This window comes from Aspergillus heteromorphus, assembly GCF_003184545.1.
Source record: "Aspergillus heteromorphus CBS 117.55 chromosome Unknown BO70scaffold_1, whole genome shotgun sequence".
Lineage (NCBI taxonomy): Eukaryota > Fungi > Ascomycota > Eurotiomycetes > Eurotiales > Aspergillaceae > Aspergillus > Aspergillus heteromorphus.
This window is the reverse complement of record NW_020290406.1, coordinates 2,406,579-2,425,242: the sequence shown is the minus strand read 5'-3', so window position 1 is coordinate 2,425,242 and position 18,664 is coordinate 2,406,579. Positions and strand designations below refer to the sequence as shown.

The 18,664-nt window shown below is 54.6% G+C and overlaps 8 protein-coding genes and 1 non-coding gene across 9 annotated transcripts; 5 read left to right on the top strand and 4 right to left on the bottom strand.

Annotated features, from left to right (window-relative positions):
* Positions 1-1,579: 1,579 nt before the first annotated feature.
* On the top strand, positions 1,580-2,265 carry BO70DRAFT_367805 (RNA recognition motif domain-containing protein; the record flags this gene model as incomplete). Its single annotated transcript, XM_025544588.1, has 6 exons — positions 1,580-1,599; positions 1,658-1,730; positions 1,782-1,888; positions 1,936-2,063; positions 2,121-2,150; positions 2,207-2,265. 6 exons carry the CDS (start codon positions 1,580-1,582, stop codon positions 2,263-2,265), a joined length of 417 nt encoding a protein of 138 aa, XP_025404507.1.
* Positions 2,266-3,385: 1,120 nt separating this feature from the next.
* Positions 3,386-5,372, bottom strand: BO70DRAFT_357909 (gamma-glutamylcyclotransferase). Its single transcript, XM_025542152.1, has 6 exons — positions 5,249-5,372; positions 4,908-5,021; positions 4,768-4,799; positions 4,602-4,659; positions 4,234-4,318; positions 3,386-4,100 (listed from the first exon to the last, which is right to left on the bottom strand). Exons 2-6 carry the CDS (start codon positions 5,000-5,002, stop codon positions 3,555-3,557), a joined length of 816 nt encoding a protein of 271 aa, XP_025404506.1. The 5' UTR covers positions 5,003-5,021; positions 5,249-5,372; the 3' UTR covers positions 3,386-3,554.
* Positions 5,373-5,685: 313 nt separating this feature from the next.
* Positions 5,686-7,320, top strand: BO70DRAFT_425433 (putative short-chain dehydrogenase/reductase family protein). The gene is made up of 3 exons (XM_025547687.1): positions 5,686-6,583; positions 6,765-7,076; positions 7,179-7,320. Exons 1-3 carry the CDS (start codon positions 6,153-6,155, stop codon positions 7,300-7,302), a joined length of 867 nt encoding a protein of 288 aa, XP_025404505.1. The 5' UTR covers positions 5,686-6,152; the 3' UTR covers positions 7,303-7,320.
* A 445-nt stretch (positions 7,321-7,765) lies between these two features.
* On the bottom strand, positions 7,766-7,877 carry BO70DRAFT_t19. Its single transcript has one exon. It is a non-coding gene; the product is annotated as a tRNA-Pro (tRNA).
* Positions 7,878-9,246: 1,369 nt separating this feature from the next.
* On the top strand, positions 9,247-9,990 carry BO70DRAFT_18555 (uncharacterized protein). Its single transcript, XM_025538470.1, has 3 exons — positions 9,247-9,482; positions 9,555-9,573; positions 9,653-9,990. Exons 1-3 carry the CDS (start codon positions 9,442-9,444, stop codon positions 9,887-9,889), a joined length of 297 nt encoding a protein of 98 aa, XP_025404504.1. The 5' UTR covers positions 9,247-9,441; the 3' UTR covers positions 9,890-9,990.
* A 53-nt stretch (positions 9,991-10,043) lies between these two features.
* On the top strand, positions 10,044-10,601 carry BO70DRAFT_281394 (EF-hand domain-containing protein; the record flags this gene model as incomplete). The annotated part of the gene is made up of 1 exon (XM_025539011.1): positions 10,044-10,601. A coding segment is annotated over one exon (558 nt), but the record flags the coding sequence as incomplete, so codon positions are not given.
* A 1,032-nt stretch (positions 10,602-11,633) lies between these two features.
* BO70DRAFT_425431 (MDR family MFS transporter) lies at positions 11,634-13,800 on the top strand (the record flags this gene model as incomplete). The annotated part of the gene is made up of 5 exons (XM_025547686.1): positions 11,634-11,947; positions 12,021-12,050; positions 12,127-12,437; positions 12,504-12,625; positions 12,692-13,800. Exons 1-5 carry the CDS (start codon positions 11,663-11,665, stop codon positions 13,798-13,800), a joined length of 1,857 nt encoding a protein of 618 aa, XP_025404502.1. The 5' UTR covers positions 11,634-11,662.
* Positions 13,801-15,004: 1,204 nt separating this feature from the next.
* Positions 15,005-15,364, bottom strand: BO70DRAFT_18523 (uncharacterized protein). The gene has a single exon (XM_025538467.1). The coding sequence runs from the start codon at positions 15,234-15,236 to the stop codon at positions 15,036-15,038; it is 201 nt and encodes a 66-aa protein (XP_025404501.1). The 5' UTR covers positions 15,237-15,364; the 3' UTR covers positions 15,005-15,035.
* On the bottom strand, positions 15,365-17,577 carry rlmA (SRF-type transcription factor RlmA). Its single transcript, XM_025538466.1, has 3 exons — positions 17,404-17,577; positions 17,177-17,333; positions 15,365-17,110 (listed from the first exon to the last, which is right to left on the bottom strand). The coding sequence occupies exons 1-3, from the start codon at positions 17,457-17,459 to the stop codon at positions 15,494-15,496; spliced, it is 1,830 nt and encodes a 609-aa protein (XP_025404500.1). The 5' UTR covers positions 17,460-17,577; the 3' UTR covers positions 15,365-15,493.
* Between the last annotated feature and the right edge of the window lie 1,087 nt (positions 17,578-18,664).

Genomic DNA, 18,664 nt, shown 5'->3' with positions numbered 1-18,664 from the left:
CCTGTATACACTCATTGGGTAGTGACATGTGACATGTTTGACTCCGGATTGCAGCTGCAGGGGACAGGCCATCAAGACAATCACATCACGGCAATCACAAAAGGTACAGATCCCGGACAGACACTGATCGACATTAACGTCCATCTACTATACGGTGGTAGATAGCGAGAGATGCCAGCAGTGGGGTGGCTACTTAAGGGTCTAGACAGCAGAATGGCAGGCCGAGTGGAACACGGAGTCCGTGCAGGCAGGGAGGGTTGACCAGCCGGATTTCTTCAGCAGCCCTATGGAGCCATGGCGGTGCAGCACTGAGACTAGGAGTCTCAGACTAGGAGACTGCACTAGGAGACTGCACGCCTCGAGACGAGTCGATGCTGTTCCGTCCGTGCATCCAGACAGACAGTCAGTCGATCGATCTCTTCAGTCGTGTCGACGGAGGTAAGTAAGTTGTTCCTGCAACTGAACGCCTGCCTGGCTGATCTCACTTGATGTACTCTGTCTGTACCGTACCAGATACCAACTATACGTGCCTCGGACAGTACGGCCGAAGGAGGTCCGCCAGCCACTAAAGGGCCGGACTACTGATTGATTGCTTGATAAAAGCGACCGGGCCAACCCCGTGGAGGAAAAAATCAAAAAGAGGCTAGAAGGGCAGTGGGCGCAACGCGTGCAAAGAGGAGCCCGAACCACTGGCCGTGTGGCCATGGCAGGCCCGCCTTGACTGGCAGTCTGGCACTGACTGACTGGGACTCGGACAGTCCCTCTTCTTTTAATTTTTCTTTTTTTTTTTCATTTTTTCTGCCCCGCGAGGAGGGGAACGGAGGTGCGCGCCGACCATGAATGTTTAGCGCCTCCAATCCAATGGCCGGGTTTCCCCCTCCCAACGCTGCTCTGGACCAGCTGCATTATTAAGGCAAACAGAGAGATCCTGCGGTGTCGCTGTCGGTCATCAGTAGAGTAAAGTGGTAACTACTAGTAGTCAGTCAGTCAGTCAGTCGTCAGTCAGGTTATCGGCCCTTGAGCCTCGAGCACGCCAGTCCAGTCCCAGGCTCCCCCTTCCCTTCCCAGTTCCCCCGCTTTGCCCGGCCGTGTCCTCTCGCCTCTTCTCACAGCATAATCTGCCCCTCCTCCTCTCCTACTTACTTACACTTCCTTCTCCTCCTTCCACCTGCCCCGATCTTGCAGAACACCATCCTACCCTACCCTACTTCCTCTCCCTGCAATTCAATTGCATCGGTATGTAATTCTTTTTTCTCTCCGCCCATCGCCCCCTCCGTGGCTCGTGGATGGTTTCCTTCGCGGTCTCCCACCTGAATCTCCGTCGTGGAGGGAGGGGAAGGAGAGCCTCTGCAGAGTCTCTCTCGTCTCAGGCGCACCGCACCACCGCTGCTGGGATCTCTCCCTCCCTGCTTTCTCTCCCACTCTCACTCTCATGCTCACGCTCTCCTCTCCTCTCCTCTTCCGTTCGCCTCCTGGCTGCAACGAAGAGCTCACCATCCTACCTCCTACCTCCTGCCGTCCTGTCCCCCGGGTACTAACCGCCAAGACAGCCCTCATCGCGTCGCTTTACGAAATCAAAATGGCCAAGCTTTTCATCGGGTTTGTTCATCCTTCTCTCCTGCTGCCAGTCCCCGGCTCTCCGACTAACCCTGCTCAGCGGCCTTGCCTGGCACACCACTGACGAGACCCTCCGCGATGGTTTCCAGGCCTATGGAACCATCGAGGAAGCCGTGAGTCACCCGGATCGTCCGTTTTGCTCGTACTCATGCTCACCTCCCCAGGTCGTTGTCAAGGACCATGACACTCTCCGCAGCCGTGGATTCGGCTTCGTCCGCTTCGCCAACGAGGGCGACGCTGACGCCGCCATGAACGCCATGAACAACCAGGAGTAAGTACTCTTTTGATGCTCCGTTCGGACGCCGCTCACCCGGACAGATTCGATGGCCGCATCATCCGCGTGGACAAGGCCTCGGAACGGCCCAGCGCCCGCAACGGAGGAGGATTCCACGGCCGGGGTGGTTACAACCGCGAGGGCGGCAACGGAGGCTACCGCGGTGGATACGGTTCGTGATGCCTTTACCGTGTGGGATGCGAACGAGCCCAGCTGACGAGAAATACAGGTGGTGGTGGCGGTGCGTACGGCGGTGGTGGTAAGCCTTCTCTCCCCTCAGATTTCTCTCCAGGACAACCACTGATTTGAATCCAGGCTGGCGCGGCAACCAGCAGCAGCAATCACCGGGCGGCCCCGGCGAGCCTGCTGCTTAAGCAAGCAATCCAGTCGCAGCCCCCGACGGTTCTTCGGCCTTTCCTTCCGGATTCCTTTCGTGCCTTTCCCCCCCGCCAGTTGCTGTAGTCCATCCATCCCCCCTTCGGAATTGTAAAGTTTGGGAGAGAGAGAGAAGAAAGTACACGAGCGCAATGAGCATGATGCCCCAGGTTTTATGATGGTGACATACGATGAAACGACTACCCCTGCTTCCTCTTCTTCTACTTCTACTTCTTTTTTTACTTTCTTCTTTTCTGTCAACCTTTTCTCTCACCCTCTTCGATGCGACATTCATGTGTCTTCTCCTCTTGATGAAATTTAATTTCGCATCGCGTTGGCTTCCATTCTTTTTGTGTTGAATCCATACCTACCTCCCACACACACACACACACACACACACACACACACCTCTCACGTCTTACTTGATGATGATGATATGTATGTATGTAGCTGTACGTACCTGTTTTTTCTGCGGCGGTGTCTGGTAAGGTCCTCAGTGTGTATTTTGTATCACAAGTATTTAGTCACTGCGAGTGATTGAGCACTCACGGTGTAGTTGAGCTGTCACGTACACCAGGATCTACTTACTCCCTTCCCTCGCCCTTTACCGTAGTTATCTTGCAGTCACCACCTCCATCGGGATATCCACAACAACACAACTAGAAAACAGACAACCAACAACCAACTAATTAACCAACAATTGAAATCAACAGCTCTCCGTCTCCATCCACCGCCTATCAACACCAAAGTCCAAAGTAAAGCATAGGTACCAGTGGTCATCTCGGATAACTCAACTACTAGTACAAATCGAAGACCCGCTCCCACAAAGCTCTAATCATAAAGATAGACAGGTAGGTAGGTAGGTGGGTGGGTGGGTAGGTGAGTGGGTAGGTGGGTGGGTCTACTCCTCCTCTTTCTTCTTCTACTCCTCCTCTTTCTTTCAGCCCAGATAATACCATACACGTTAGATCTTATCGGCGAATTCGACTTTCTTATCCCTATCCCTATTGACTCTCGCAAGTATTTCTTTCATAGCTCAGCTTAGCTCAGCTCAGTTTGCTGATTGATAAGTGACAACTGAAATCACGGACTCGAGTCCGTCATCGCCGCATGTGACCTCGAAATTTATCTAATTTTTAAATTTGTCAATATAATCTAGGTCCTCCTCCTCCGGGCCTTATCTATTCTCTTCTCTCTATCATCCCATTCTTTAAGGTCCAACAATCTACCCCATCATTTCCTTCAACTTCAACTTGTCCATCACCCCCACAGGGCCAAACCAAACCACCTACTCAGCCCCCCGCCACGCCCTCTCCATCTCCCTCTGCGCGTCCGCCTCCTCCCGCTGCACATCCTCCTCGCGCTGCAAGGCCTTCACCCTCCTCACCAAATCCACGACATGCATCTCGGCATCCCCGAACCCCAGCCCCGTCAGCGCCTTCTCCAACATAAACAGATACTCGGCGTTCTTGCCGCTCGCGCCCTCGCTCCGACTGATCACCTCCGCCACGGCCTGCTGCTCCCGCTGCGTCGGGTCGCGCAGGAACTGCGGGTTGGTGGGTTGGCCGATGTAGACCATGCAGGATATCGGGGATGAATCTGCGATGGCCCCCTTTGAGGTAATAGTGATGCTGGTGCTGGTGCTGGTGCTGGTGCTGGTGCTAGTAGAAGAAGAGCCCACCACCGGGTGAAACGGCGTGTAATGGTCCGTGTAGCCGTCGATTTCGCGGTCGTCGAGATACTCACGGACTTCGTTGGCGTGGGACGCGGGGATGTGGTAGGCTGCGCCCCAGACTGTTGCTGTGTCGGTGGTGGAGGTTTCGTGGTGGGAGAGCTGTTGTTTATGGATATCAATTGTCCGGATTGGGTTTGGGTTTGGGTTTGGGTTGTGAGATGGGCTCTGCCCGTAGGATGACAGGAAAGGAGGGAGCATGGGGATAAATCTGTCTAAAATCATAGGTACTTACCGGATCGTCCAGCGTCTCCCAGAACTCCCGGTCAATCACCGTCAACACCCGTCCTGGGTTCTGGGGTGTGCCGCGGTGGTCGGTACTGTGTGTATGTGCATTAGCTTGGGTATCTGGTATCTAGGTGGGGGTAGGGGCAGGGACATGGCTCAAAGCAAAGGGAGGCGGCGGTAGAGGCCCGAACCCACCTAGCCTATATAGTTCACGCCACCATCACTCATCGGGTCAGCCTCCAACATCCAACAAGCCAGCAAGCGCGTCGCCTCGTCTCGCCTCGGACACTTAGCTTAGCCTAGCCTCTGCCTAGCTCAGTCCGGGAGACGGGGACAAGACAAAGAACAAAGAACGACAGACGGAGATAACAGAACAGACAGACCTGCCAGAATCGCCGTACATAGCCGTTGATGTAGCCGGGGATTCGTTGATCTGGGATTGATTGGTATTAGTTAACTGCCGTGGCGCCCGGGCTTAACCTATGGAGGATGGGAGGAGGCAGGGCAGTGCAGTGCAGTACAGTCAAGAACTTAAACATACCATAATGCGGTGGGGGCTTCCAGATCAGACTCCTAGAGGGGAGGGGAGGGGAGGGGGTCAGCCACCGGTGTCACGCGTGCAGTGACCAGCCATGGGGGTTGGGGGTTGTTATCCCTATGATAGGCAGGCGTCTGGCTTACCCATAACCAAACACCCAGAGGTCGCCCTGGGGGAAGTTCTGCCGCCAGTTGGCTTCGGAGGAGACGCCGTTGCCGTTGGGTTCGCTGGAGACCATATTTTATGTATCTCTCTTTCTATAGTTTTGGTTTTGGTTAGTCCGGCTAAACCAAACTGTGTGGGATTTATTCATGTGGTGACAAGTTGTCGGTGTACAGATTTGTCATGCGGGGTGGATTAAATATGAGCGTGAGCATGAACATGAATGTGAATGTGAACGTGAACGTGATAAAGATAAACCCCAGCTAGGGAGGTAGAGGTAGAGCCAGGTAGTAGATAGATAGATAGATAGATAGATACTTACATGCTTATGTGCGGAACAAACAAACAAAGCCAGATTCGATTCCGTTCTGAATCCGATCCTGTGGCACAAACCGTCCCCAGAATGACGAGATCCGAACCCAAACCCCACTGCTCGTAGCTTCGGCTGTCTATCTAGTTAGTATCTAATACTCTGTATCTAGTCCAGATAAGTAGGGTTATCGGTCCTAATAATCATACCTACCGACTGCTTTGCAAGGGTTGGATCCTGCCAGGCTGCCAGGCTGCCAGCCAGAGCTCCCTCTAACTATCTATCGTGTCCCACCTGTTTGCACTGTTTGTCGCTGTATCCCTGGCCGAGAATTCCCTGGCGCTGATTTGCCGCAGGGGCCGGAATTAGACTCCCCTTCAGCAGTAGCAGGAGTAGTCTAAGGACCCCCTGGTTGTAGTAAGGAGTAAGTAGTTAGTGACCTCATACTCTTCACGTCGAAGGATTCCAGCCAAGCTACCTAACCCAGATCGACATCTCGCCTCGCATCGCATCCTCACAGCTCCCTGCAATTAAGCATAAGCATAAGCATAAGATTCTGAACCTTGCCGGTTCCAGAATTGGCAGGATTGGCAGCTCATATCGCCGACTCGGTTACAAATCACTGCTTAAGGGAAAGACTATGTAAGGTTGACTGACAGCTTGACAAACCTCCTCGTCTTGTCTCGGTGTCGATGCAGCGGGGCGGCCCTAACGGACCCAGTCTAGCCCCAGCTCTTCTAAAGACTTAGGACAGCCAGTACGGAAACCAGCCATCATAGCTAATCGCCATTATCGTCTAGCCGGATCCAATATCTTTCAATTTATACAGGTGCTTAGTCGACACCCCATATCCACACGAAATCTTCAAGATACACACACACACACACAGTAGCGACACCACCCTCTCAACACAACCATGACATCCCTTCTCCGCCTCCTCCGCACCCAATACACGCCCCCCAGCGAACCCACCCTCTCCTTCGCGGGCAAAACCGTCCTCCTAACCGGCGCCACCTCCGGCCTAGGCTACGAAGCGGCCATCAAACTCCTCAACCTAGGCGTCAAAACCCTGATCATCAGCACCCGCGACCCACACCGCGGACACGCCGCGAAAACCGCTCTCGAGAAACTGACCAACCGCCCGGACACCGTCCAGGTCTGGCAGCTGGAGATGGGCAGCTTCGCGAGCGTGCAGAGTTTCGCGCACCGCGCGTCCACAGACCTGAAACGCCTGGATGTCGCGCTGCTGAATGCGGGGGTCTGGAATCGGGATTTTGCGCTCTCCCGCGAGGGCTGGGAGGGGACGATCCAGGTTAATGCGCTTTCGACGGCGTTGTTGGCCGTTTTGTTGGTGCCGGTTTTGAGGAGGGGGGTGGTGGGGGTGGTGGTGGGGAGGAGGAGCCGGGGCATTTGAGTGTGGTTTCGAGTCAGCAGTTTGTTCGTGTGAAGGCGGGGGGTTGAGGGGTGAGAATGGAAATGAGGGTGGGGAGGAGGAGGAGGAGGAGTCGCTGCTGCAACGACTTAATAGGCCCGACTTGTTCAGCGGGCCGAAGCAGTATGGGATCTCGAAGTTGCTGCTCGAGTATGTCATGAAGACGGTGGCTGGGTTGCTGCGGGATGAGGCCGGCAGGGTGTCCGTCGTGGTGAATACCGTCAGTCCCGGGTTCTGTGTGTCGTCTTTGGGGAGACAGTATACGCGGTTTTATGAACGGTGGGCGACCTGGTTGGCGTGGAAGCTGTTTGCTCGGACGACGGAGCAGGGGAGTCGCTCGTTGGTTACGGCGACGTATCAGGGCGTGGAGTCGCATGGGAGGTGTTGGAGGAGTGATGGGTATTTGGAGTGAGTTTTTTTTTTTTTTTTTTTTTTTTTTTTTTTCTACTTGTTGGTCTTGTTGGTCTTGTCGTCTGTGTGGATTGGGTGTATCTGGCTAACAATATACAGTGAATCGACGGCATTAACGACAGGTCCGGAGGGAAAGCAACTCCAGGAGAAGGCATGGGAGGAGATCTTGGATGTTCTGGAGGAGCACTGTGAAGGGCTGAAGGAGTCGATCAGGAGGTGGTAGACAGTACGCTAAAACATTATCTCATGTCGGGTTGCGTCTGGAATATATCTCGGATGGCCGTGCAGCTTGCCGGTCAGACATACTACTGTAGCTAGTAGTACTAGTATACTATAGATACCCAATTGGAACATTTATGTACTAACACTCATACAATTCACTCTCCTACAGTTTATTATTCAGGACATATGAAGCAAGTAAAGTATTTGATTAGGTAACTCGAACATGAGTGCTGTGTTTCCAGACAGACAACCCGGTAACAACCTCCCTTTGCCGAAACATGATATTTGTTACATCTCGATCTATCTTATAACCATTCCGCTCACCATACAGAGACATACATACATACATACATACATACCGGTCAAAGCCGCCAAAAAAAAGTAAAAGGAGAGGGAGAAAAGAAAAAGAAACCGTTTTATCGATGCGAGTGTACCTGATATGAAAAACATAAAAAAAAAGATGGGGCCCGAATCGGGATTCGAACCCGAGACCTCCTGCATTTCAATCTTATGTAAATAAGAGGAGTATTCCACATAGACCCCGAAGCAGGAATCATACCACTAGACCATCCGGGCTGTTGTGATGTCATGCTGTTGTTGGAGGGGTATATACATATTAGTATGGGTAAAAATGTGAGGATGTTTCCTGTGGAGGCTAGTTATGGGGTATACATCGGAAGGGGGGGGGGGGTATTTACCATCGCGAGGGCAAGATTGCTTGCTTGCTTGCTTGCTTTGCTTGAGATAAATTAATTTGGAAGGGTAAATGATATTTTGTCAGGTACTGTCTCTGATTTAGTTTGGTATATAGTAGTAGTGTAGTAGTAGTGGTAGTAGTAGTAGATGTAGATAGTAGAGTCTGGTTGTAGATTCAAACCACCCCCCCTTCTTTCAGACATCTCCAGTGGCTGCAATTCAGCAGAGTATCGGGTATAGCCCGATCTAACCCCAACTCTGTCGACAACCAGAGATATATAGCGAATTCCCACACTGTGTGTTCTTCTGTAGAATCAAGGACATGCATGACGTACTGTCGCGCCCGCATTCGCTTATATCATTGGGGCTATCTCGGGGCATCATCATCATCATCATCATCATCCCCAGGTAGTATTTTCATTTGACATGAAACGGTAAGATTCGGATCTGGTGATGGTTGATAAGCTGGCGACGGACGGATCGAGTGCCGTATGGCGGTGCATTGAGGTCTCAGCCTTACAAGGCGCACGTAAGGCTTTATTTGAGTCAGCTGTTTGGCGTATCATTACAGAAGAGTACCACTAGTGGGTAAACATGGCTCATTGTAACTTCTAGACCGCTAGAAATGCCTCATGAATAAATAGGTAGCAAACAATACAGATAGTAACTTCTACCTTGTACATATGGAGTGGAGAATCTTGTTGATATCATCTGACGGACAGGGTACAAGTGATCGATCTATCTATCGATCTATCTATCTATATCCGTCATTAACAGAGATAGACAGTTAATCCGGTCGCCTGGACATCTATGTTAGTCGTCTGGCAGCTGCTCCTGACCCCCCAGGGCGGACAGTCTCAATTATTGCAACTGGTCGCCGGTCGAAGGAATAAAAGAAGATGGCATAGGGTGAAAAGGAAAATGAAACCCCCCCGGCCGAGTGGAGATGCAGGATCGTATCCGTAGTATTCTGCGGCCCTGTGCAGCCTAGTAGTTCAGCACCCGGCGCTGAAGAAGTTGTAGCCTGACTGATAGAAAATAGAGTAAATACCATGTGGCTTCACACCATATCTGTCTGGTAGAGAATTACCCCTTCAGAGCCAGACACCAGGTTGCCAGCAGCATCACTGGTAGATTCAACTCCGTGCATTCTCTGTGGGGAGGACGACCGACTAGAGCCACCGGGTGGACACCGCTTGCGAGTCCGCGCAAAAACCATCTGTTCACAATTGACCGAACCTAATCAGCGCCCTCCATTCTTCTTCCGATTATCCCCCCTGACTTGACCTTGACCCGCCCTCCGTTTGATTCCCATATTCCCCTCCATCCGGCCTTCTCTCTTCTTTTGCCTCCCGCCCCTCTCCCCTCTCCCTCTCTTACATCCTCCCCCCTCGACCCCTCGACCCCTCGAACCGCGCCCGGTGTCGGCCTCCAGCCTTGCGCCATGGCATACAACCAGTCCTACAACCCCGATGCGCTCCCTGCGTAAGTCCAGCTCGACCCTCACCTGCAGATCCGCGCGAGAAACGAGTCGCTAACGCGCGAGCAACGCGACAGCCATGCCGAGCCAGAGCAGGTACGTTGAACTTGGACTCCGTGACGTGACGTGACTCGCCCATTGCCCCGCGGCTCTCCTGACTGGATCGCCCCGACAGGCCGCGCAGATGATCGGAGCCATGCAGTCGCAGTCGCAGTCGCAGTCGCACGCGCACGCGCACTCGCACCCGCAGTATCCCAAACCTCGTCCTCCTCAACACTCCTCCAGCGGCCACTCGATCGGCGGCGTGCCTCCCCGAGTGCCCGTCTCCAGCGCCGCCAGCCCCAGCCCAGCCTCAACCCCAACCCCCAGCGCTACACCCCCGTCCAGCGCCCTCACATGTCCTCGCCCGTGAACGCTCCTCTCCCCAGCCAGCAACGCCCTCACCCCCTACACCCGTCGCCCCCGCCTCAGAACTACGGCTTCGGCCCCCCGCCCACCCAACCGGTGCGCAATCGGCCTCCGCCCGCGTCGCGCCGCCCGCCGCACACCCGGCGCCGCCGTCGCTCCCCGACGATGACCCGCAGCAGCTGTTCCCCCTCTTCCGCGCGGCCAACTCATCGCACTCGGGCGCCCTGACGGAGATGGAGCTGGGGTCGGCGCTCGTGAACGGCGACTTCACGGCGTTCCACCCCAAGACGGTGATGATGATGATCCGGATGTTCGACCGCAACAACAGCGGGACGATCTCGTTCGACGAGTTCGTGTCGCTGTGGCGGTACCTGGCGGCGTGGCGCGAGCTGTTCGACCGCTTCGACGTCGACCGCAGCGGCCGCATCAGCCTGCCCGAGTTCGAGAACGCCCTCGTCGCCTTCGGCTACCGTCTCAGCCAGCCGTTCGTCATGGTGCTCTTCCGCACCTTCGAGAGCAAGGGCCAGCAGCTGACCGGCCACGGCTACGGACACGCCAAGCAGGGCATGAGCTTTGATCTGTTCGTGCAGGCCTGCATCAGTCTGCGCCGCATGACCGATGTCTTCAAGCGTTACGATGACGACCGTGACGGGTACATCACCGTCAGCTTTGAGGAGTTCTTGACCGGTGAGTTCCTGCCTCGGGCCCGGCCCTAGCATCTGATGTGATATGATGTGATGCGTTGAACGCGACTAATATGATCGATGACGCAGAAATCCTACATCTTGGCGATTAGACAGGGATTAGACAGCATGGAATAGATGAGAGTAGGAGCAGGAGTAGGAGTAGAAGGGGAGGGACGTGCGCATCCGAGATGCTCTGCTCTCTGGAGACGTCCAGAGTGGTTGACTTATACTGTACATTAATTATACCCTTTCTTCCTTCTAGCAGCATTCCTCCCGCTGTGGTGACCGTCCGAAGGTTACACGACGAACGTAGAGCAGGCCAGGCATCCTGGGCCGACGATGCGGTGAGTGGTGAGCATGCCATGCTGCTAGTGCATAGTGCATAGTGCATACTCGGGGCTGCAGCACAATGGCCATGTCACCAAGTATGTATGTACTCTGGATGTTGTATGTTTGCTGCATGCCTGCCTGATGGTGTTGGTGTGGATGTGGATGTCTCTAACGGCCGGACGGGATCAGCCTGGAATTAAATCCCCGAGCGCCTCCCAACTCGAGTCGACTCGTGGTGCCGCGTGCTGCTTTCGGTTAAATTCTCCTGACTTTGGATGCGTGACTCACCGTCACATCATAGTCTAGTTACTGTATGTATACGACAATAGTCAATCAACAATACTGAGATGACTGACAGTATAGAGGTAGTCCAGATATATAGTACAGAGTAGTAAATACAAGGAAGATCCACCGCGCTCAGATTTGCCTCTTTGGGGGGAAAGGCCCTCGGGGTCGAGGCCCTTCCCCAATCCAGCCTTATCTCCGACTCTTAAAACCGCCAGGCCTGAAGGGAAAAAAATCCCCTTGTTTCTGAGTCGCCCTTAGTTTGTTAGTCTCCGTTATATGTAGTTAGTTAATGCTCTCTCCTACAGTTTGCTGGTCTGGTCTGGTTTGCTCTCGCCGATCTTGACTCCAACCGTCGGTTCTGCCCGCCACTGCGAGGGGGTTTGTCTGTCTCTCGTCTATCACTCATTCATTCATTCATTCTTTTCTTCTCTTTTCTTTCCCTCCCTTCATTCGCTCACTTGCTCGGTTCTGAGATGAGTATGACGGTCTCCCAGAGCGCGGATAAAGGTCCGCTGGTCGATGCCGAGGGCTCTTCCTCCCCCTCCAGAGATGGCTCGGAGAGGCCCGACGGCCAGTCGCCATCGCCATCGCCATCGCCATCGCAGTCGCCCTCCCAGGCCTCACCGTCTGCCGACGCCGACGACAACGCCAATGGGGCCCTGGAGAAATCCCCCACGGGTCCCCCGCTGGACCGCGTGCCTTCGCAGGCGCAGAAGCTGGGGAAGAAAAAGATCATCGTGGTGATGACCGCGCTGTGTGTATGTTACTTACCTTACCTTCTTTCGAACTTCGCATCGCATCGGCGCTAACCGGGTCCACCCCCATATCCAGCTGGTATTATTCCTGGCCGCTCTAGACATGGTACGCACCCCCCCCCCCCTTAACATCCATCCCGCTAGCAATGTAATATGTGTATTATACTAAACTAAACCCCCAGACAATCGTCTCAACCGCCCTCCCCACCATCGCCACCCACTTCCACGCCTCGGAGAGTGGATACTCATGGATCGCCTCGTCCTACATGCTGGCCAACGCCGCCTGCGTGCCCCTCTGGGGCAAGATCAGTGATGTCTGGGGCCGCAAGCGCATGATCCTCATCGCCAACTTCTTGTTCCTGGTCGGCAGTCTCGTCTGCGCTCTTGCGATTAACCTGCCCATGATCATTGCGGGGAGAGCGGTCCAGGGTGCCGGTGGTGGTGGGATCATTGTGTTGGCGAATATCTGTGTCTCGGATTTGTTCAGTGTTAGGTTAGTGGATAGGAAGCTGTGCTGTTTGTATTGCTTGGTGTCCGCTTACTCACTGACGCTATACAGAGACCGTCCGATGTACTACGGCCTGTTTGGCTCGACGTGGGCTATTGCTGGTGCGCTGGGGCCGATTGTTGGTGGCGCGTTCACTACGGATGTTACATGGCGGTGGTGCTTCTATCTCAACCGTACGCCTCTCCCTCTCTCCCTTCAAACCTCATCTACGCACCCAACCCTTAGGCTAACATCTTCAGTCCCCATCGGCGGCATCTCCCTGGTGATCCTCATCTTCTTCCTCAAAATCGAATCCAGCCAAGTGCCCTTCCTGGCGGGCATCCGGTCGATCGACTGGCTGGGCAACTTCCTCATGATCGGGGGAACGCTGATGTTCCTCTTCGGCCTCGAATTCGGCGGCGTCAACTACCCCTGGTCCTCCCCGACCGTCATCTGCCTGATCATCTTCGGGATCTTCACCTGGGCCCTGGCCTTCCTCAACGAATGGAAACTGGCGCGCTACCCAGTCATCCCCATCCGGCTATTCCAAAACACGCACAACGTGCTGATGCTCCTCATCTGCTTCTGCCACAGCTTCGTCTTCATCTCCGGCTCCTACTACCTCCCCCTCTACTTCCAAACCGTGCTCCTGGCCACCCCCATCATGAGCGGCGTGTACGTCCTCCCCACGGTCCTCAGCCTCTCCATCTTCTCCGCCTTCACCGGCATCGTGATCAAAAAAACCGGCCGATACCGCGAACTCATCATCGCGGGTCTGTTCCTCATGACCCTCGGCTACGGCCTCTTCATCAACCTCCAACCCACCGCCTCCTGGCCCCGCATCATCATCTACCAGATCATCGCCGGCATCGGCACCGGCCCCATCTTCCAGGCCCCTCTCGTCGCCCTCCAAGCCAACATCCATGTCTCCGACATGGCCTCCGGCACCGCCACCTTTTCCTTCCTCCGCCAGGTCTCCGCCGCCATCTCCATCGTCCTCGGCACAGTTATCTACCAGAACGTCTTCCATCAGCAGATGCCCACCGTCACCGCCGCCATCGGCGCCACAGACGCCGACGCAATCGAATCCTCGTTCTCCGGCTCCGAGGGGGATCTCATTCGCTCGCTGCCCGAGAGTGAGAGGAGGGTCGTCCTGGATGCGTATACCTTTGCGCTGAGTCGCATGTGGATCTTTTATACGGCCATGGCTGGGTTGGCGCTTTTTGTCAGCTTTTTTATTAAGCCGGTCGTGTTGAGTAAGGCGCATGTTATTAAGAAGACTGGGTTGGAGGAGCAGGAGAGGGCAAGGTTGGAGGTTTTGAGGGATAGAGAGGGGCAGGCGAGGGAGAAGGAGGGAGAGGTGGTTTAAGATATGGATATGTATAGGGTATTAAGGGGGGGGGGGGGGGGGGGGGTTGGTGGTTCCGTTGTCTGTCTACGACTACGACTACGAGTACGACTACAACTACAACTACACCTACACCTACACCTACGCCTGCTTTCTTCGCCTCCCATCTACTACCCACCCTACCCACCTCCTACTATCTCCTATCTTCCTATCTTCTATATCCTACTATTTCCTACCTCCTACCTCCTGCCTCCTGCCTACGCCTACTAGTAGTTCTTACTACTACATACTTACTACATACTTACTACATACTCACTACATACTTGGTATATGGATTGCTAATATTGCATTGCATTGCATTATATTGTGTTGTATCGCGCTGTATTGTGTTGTATTGCGCTGTATTGCGCTGCATTATGTTATTTTATGTTATGTTATGTTCTGTCATGCTATGATGCTATGTTGGGTATATTATGCTATGTTCTATTGCGCTGGTGTATGTATGTATGTACGTATGTATATATGTATGCATGGAATGGAATAGATGTTTTATGCTTTGTGTTTTAGTGTGAGAAAGAAGTGGGCCAGAGGGGGCGGGGGGGGGGGGAGGACAGAGAATCACGAAAAGACGTTTTTGAGGAATTTATTGGTTGGTTGGTTGGTTGGATTCTGGTTTTTGTTTCATATTTATACTTACACTCCATATTCACACTTATACTTCATATTCATACTTTCATATCCATAATTCATACTTGTATTGCATACATACTCCATACACCAAACTAGCTACTCTACGCCGTAGTTGACTAGTCCCTAGCTGCCATATAGATAGTAGTTAGTATATACAAGCCAAGCCAAGCCAAGCCAAGCCAAGCCATTGAAGTCATTGCAGAACCTAGATAATCACCTACGGAGTAATAACTACTAGGTAGACACTACTTATACTAGTTAGTTAGTTTAGTAGTTAGAGCATACTGCACTACACACTACACACTACACACTACACACTACACACTACACACCATTATCAATCAACCAACCAAACCCAGAACCCAAAATGCAATGTAAATCCAAATCCAATCCAAATCCAAATCCAAATTATCCTATTCGCACATCCTTATTTACAGTAGTTCCAATAAAAAAAATAATAAACAGCGAGAAAGCCACCCGTGCCAGTAGTAAAAAAAAAAGATAAGATGAGGAAATCCACAACAACAATCACGATCACAATCACAGCCAATTAAGCGATTCAGCAATTAAGCGCTTCTGCCCAGTCCCAGAACAGGCGTAGTAGAGAGAGAGAGAGAGAGAGAGAGACAGAAAAAGGAAATATACCGGACCATTCTGCGAGATTTTAAGTTGAATAAGAGAAAGACAGAAAGAAAGAAAGAAAGAAAGAAAGAAAGAAAGAAAGAAGGATGGCCACAGCAATAGGTAGGGAGATGGTAAAAAGCCATAGCAATAAGGTAGTAGATAGAGATAAAGCCAAGACAGGAAAAGAAGGGGTATAAAGTTGAAAAGGAAACAAGGAAGGAACTTCAACTTGCTCAGAACCGAGACAGTCTTCCCGTCCGAAGAAACCAAAACCCATCAGGAGCTTTCGCTTTCGCCAACGCCATGAGATGCCATATTATGAAACATGGGGGGACGGACCCCAACGGAACAAAAACACCACAATCATCAGATCAGTCTAGTACTAGTCACATGGCTGGGATTACGTCTTGGGCTTCTTCATCACCCCCTCCGCGTTGGGGCCGCTGTCCGGGCTCTTGCGCTTCTTCTCCTGCTCCTCGTCCCGCCCGAACCCCGGGCCCGACTGCACCGCCGGCGTGGGGAACGTCAGTGGGCTCGGCAGCATGTTGCTGTCCGGCCCCGACCGCCCGAAACCCCATTCCGGGAAGAAGCTGGACGGTGACGGGAGAAGCGCATCCGACACAAACCGGCTGGGGAGCGCCGAGATCGGCGTGTCGATGTTGCTGTTGTTGTTGTACGCCGTGTTGTTCTGCGCCGCTGCCCCGGGGGGCGCCGGCCGCGCGAAAGGATTCGGCGGTCCCTGTGCCCCCGCGCTCAGTATCGCTCCGGCCGACGGCGACGGCGGCGGCAGTACCACGCTCGAGTGGTTGGCGTCCGGATTGGCCTTGGCCGGCGTCAGCGTTTTGTTCCCCGCCGAATCTCGTGACGAGGAGTCCGCCGTCGCACTGCCCCGATCCGAGTTTTCGCTCGGGATCTGCACTTTTAGCTGCGGTCGCTTCGGCGGCAGCTGCCCACTGTTCGTTCGCGAAGGCGGCTTGAGGTCGACCGGCTGTGGACGCGGAGCCTCTGTTGCCGCTCGAGGGGGCGGGGGCACTGGCGCGAGCCCGACCCGCATCTCGCTCAGTCCCAGGGGTGCCTCGGCTTTCAGTTGCGCGTTCTCGCCCGCTTCACACGTCGGCGGACCTACTCCAAAGTGCCGCGCCAATACGGACCCCCGATCGTCAATCGGCGTGAAGATACTGCGCGACTTGGACGACAGAGATCGCTGGTGTGGAGGCGACGGACTCCCCTCCGTCTTTAACGGCCCCGGTATCGCTTCTGCCGCGCTCCCATCCGGCAGCGACACCGTCCGCGGCGGCGGTGGCTGTTGCTCCGTCGCAAACGTCGGCGGCATGGAGTTTCGTCCCTGTTCCGGTATAAACGCTTGCGCCACCTGCGGCACAGCGGGGTGGGGCGGTTGTGACATGGCCATCGGCGGCGGTTGCGGAGTAAGAGCGTGTGGGGGATGTTGCGGGATGTGCTGCGGAGGGGCGTGGTGGATGATCTGAGGCGCCATTGTGTGCGGTGGCATAGGCTGCGGGGCCATGGGCTGATGCTGCGGCGGAGGCGGTCCGTGATGTGGCCCTGGAGGCCCATAATGTGTGAACTGCGGGGGACGAGGTTGACCCATGGCGTGAGACGCGTTGGGGTTGTAGACGGACGGATTCGGGATGTATGTGAAGCCATTCTGCGGCGGAGGCGGCGGGGGCGGCGGGGTGGCATGGTGCTGCTGGGGACCCATGTTGGAGCTCACTCGACGAAGGTGATTCCGTGAGGACGGTCGGGAGACAACCTGCGGTTGAGGGGTACCATGGCGCGGGTCAAAGGGCATTCCGTTGGGGATCGGCGGAGACGCAGAGGGAGCATGGTTGACGTGTTGGAAGCCGGGATGTCCAGGCAAATGAGCGGGGATCATGGGAGGATGGGGAGGCGTCGGGTGCACATCTTCGGGGGCGGGTGTCGTCTCATCTTCGTCATCGTCATCGTCGCGCTTACCGTTGAAGTCATCGGGGCCTTTGTGCTCATGTGGCGGACCGAACTACAGGTGGGAAAGCGATGAGGTTAGATCAATGGACCGAGTCTAGGGTAGGTGGGGGAAACGCACGTATTGATATCGAGCGAGCGTCTCGCGCATATCACATGACGAGAACTCGTAGAGCTTCTTGTTGTGGCCAAAGATGATGACGGCGACGTCGACGGAGCACAGGACGGCGAGCTCATGTGCCTTCTTGAAGAGACCGCCCTTCCGTTTCAGAAAGGTCCTAGACGCGCACCGGGACGTTAGTGTGCTGCGCTGTTCCTCTGGGGCAGGCCCACCGGATCAGAACCTACACTGAGCGGTTGCGGTCATCCTTGATCGCCTTGATCTCGATCTTTCTCCGACCCATGAGGGATAACGTGTGAGCGGATCACACAGGAACGAGCGTGCTGAAACACCGATGGGCAGGCAGGCAGAGCGTGGGCGGTGGAGTGGTTCGTCCGCGTCGAATGGCGGCGCGAGCTGAAACCCAAGGAAGCGCCGCCGATGAAAGAATTTCCAGAACGCGATTAGAAAAAAGACGGCGGACGGGAGACTCCAGACTGTGGCCGGGCTATTTATTTAGTATTTGTTTGGACCCGCAGACGCAACCATCGCATCATCCACACGTAGAGAATGACGAACAGGGGGGGGGAAGGGAGCAGAGAATGGCTATGGGGAGATGGGGGAGGGGGAGGGGGAGGGAGTGAGCGAAGGAGGGGTGAGATGGAAAGCAACGGCCTTGGGAAGTTAGGAAGAGGCGGCGAGGCGGCGCCTTTGGACGGTCGGGGAGGAGGGCACGACAAAGGGGTTCGCCCACACCGCGAGTAGAGGGGACAAAGGACGGCGCAGAATAGCAGTCTCAGGGGACCAACCTTGCAACGAGAGACGAGAGAGAGGCGAGGCGATGGAGCCAGGCAGATCTGGGATGAGAACGGGAGGGTTTGGATGGGATGGAAGGATGATGGATGGCTGGAGCGGCGACACGCGGGCGATGCAGAAGATTATTCTAAAGATAGCCCGCCGGTGGGAAGAGCTGCCGCCCGCGCGACTTCTGGCTGCTGGCTCGGCGGCTACGCGCTCGCCAACGGCGGTTGTCCACTGCCGCCCGCCCTATTAATAGATTAGGGCTACAGGCTACTTGAGACGGAAGTACTCAGCAGTAGTTGTAGTAGTAGTAGTGAGTTTAGTGACTACTTTATCTACTGGAACATCCCCTCTTTCCTCATGACAATTCTATCCTCTCTGGCATGAACGACATCGCAGCATTCCACCCCCTCTCACACATAACTCGGCACCGCCGCACTTGACAGCCTGATGGCCTGATTCCCGATCGGGTGCCGTGGAGCGACCATTCCGGATGGGGAGGGTTACAGGCATCCCACCTCGTACTAAGCAAGCAATATGACAGACGGACAGTTCCCTGGGAACCCCCGACCATCCCCATCCAGCAAAGATGCGCTGTTGGAGGTTCTGGCGTATCGCTGTCAGCGGTGGCACTAAACCCAAACTCAACCTTAGGCAGATATCCCATCTGCCGGGCGATCCCCAACGGGGGTTAGCGCGCGAGCCAGG

What these genes read in the sequence shown, in the direction of transcription:
- BO70DRAFT_357909 (XM_025542152.1), bottom strand. Translation starts at nt 5,002, where the DNA reads ATGGTCTCCAGCGAACCCAACGGCAACGGCGTCTCCTCCGAAGCCAAC. An exon ending in CTCTGGGTGTTTGGTTATGG is followed by an intron (nt 4,800 to 4,907) that starts GTAAGCCAGACG and finishes CCTCCCCTCTAG; the next exon opens with GAGTCTGATCTGGAAGCCCC. An exon ending in GAAGCCCCCACCGCATTATG is followed by an intron (nt 4,660 to 4,767) that starts GTATGTTTAAGT and finishes AATCAATCCCAG; the next exon opens with ATCAACGAATCCCCGGCTAC.
- BO70DRAFT_425433 (XM_025547687.1), top strand. Translation starts at nt 6,153, where the DNA reads ATGACATCCCTTCTCCGCCTCCTCCGCACCCAATACACGCCCCCCAGC. An exon ending in ACGGCGTTGTTGGCCGTTTT is followed by an intron (nt 6,584 to 6,764) that starts GTTGGTGCCGGT and finishes ACGACTTAATAG; the next exon opens with GCCCGACTTGTTCAGCGGGC. An exon ending in AGGAGTGATGGGTATTTGGA is followed by an intron (nt 7,077 to 7,178) that starts GTGAGTTTTTTT and finishes AACAATATACAG; the next exon opens with TGAATCGACGGCATTAACGA.
- BO70DRAFT_18555 (XM_025538470.1), top strand. Translation starts at nt 9,442, where the DNA reads ATGGCATACAACCAGTCCTACAACCCCGATGCGCTCCCTGC.
- BO70DRAFT_18523 (XM_025538467.1), bottom strand. Translation starts at nt 15,236, where the DNA reads ATGGCTTTTTACCATCTCCCTACCTATTGCTGTGGCCATCCTTCTTTC.
- rlmA (XM_025538466.1), bottom strand. Translation starts at nt 17,459, where the DNA reads ATGGGTCGGAGAAAGATCGAGATCAAGGCGATCAAGGATGACCGCAAC. An exon ending in GATGACCGCAACCGCTCAGT is followed by an intron (nt 17,334 to 17,403) that starts GTAGGTTCTGAT and finishes GTGCGCGTCTAG; the next exon opens with GACCTTTCTGAAACGGAAGG. An exon ending in CGCTCGCTCGATATCAATAC is followed by an intron (nt 17,111 to 17,176) that starts GTGCGTTTCCCC and finishes TCCCACCTGTAG; the next exon opens with TTCGGTCCGCCACATGAGCA.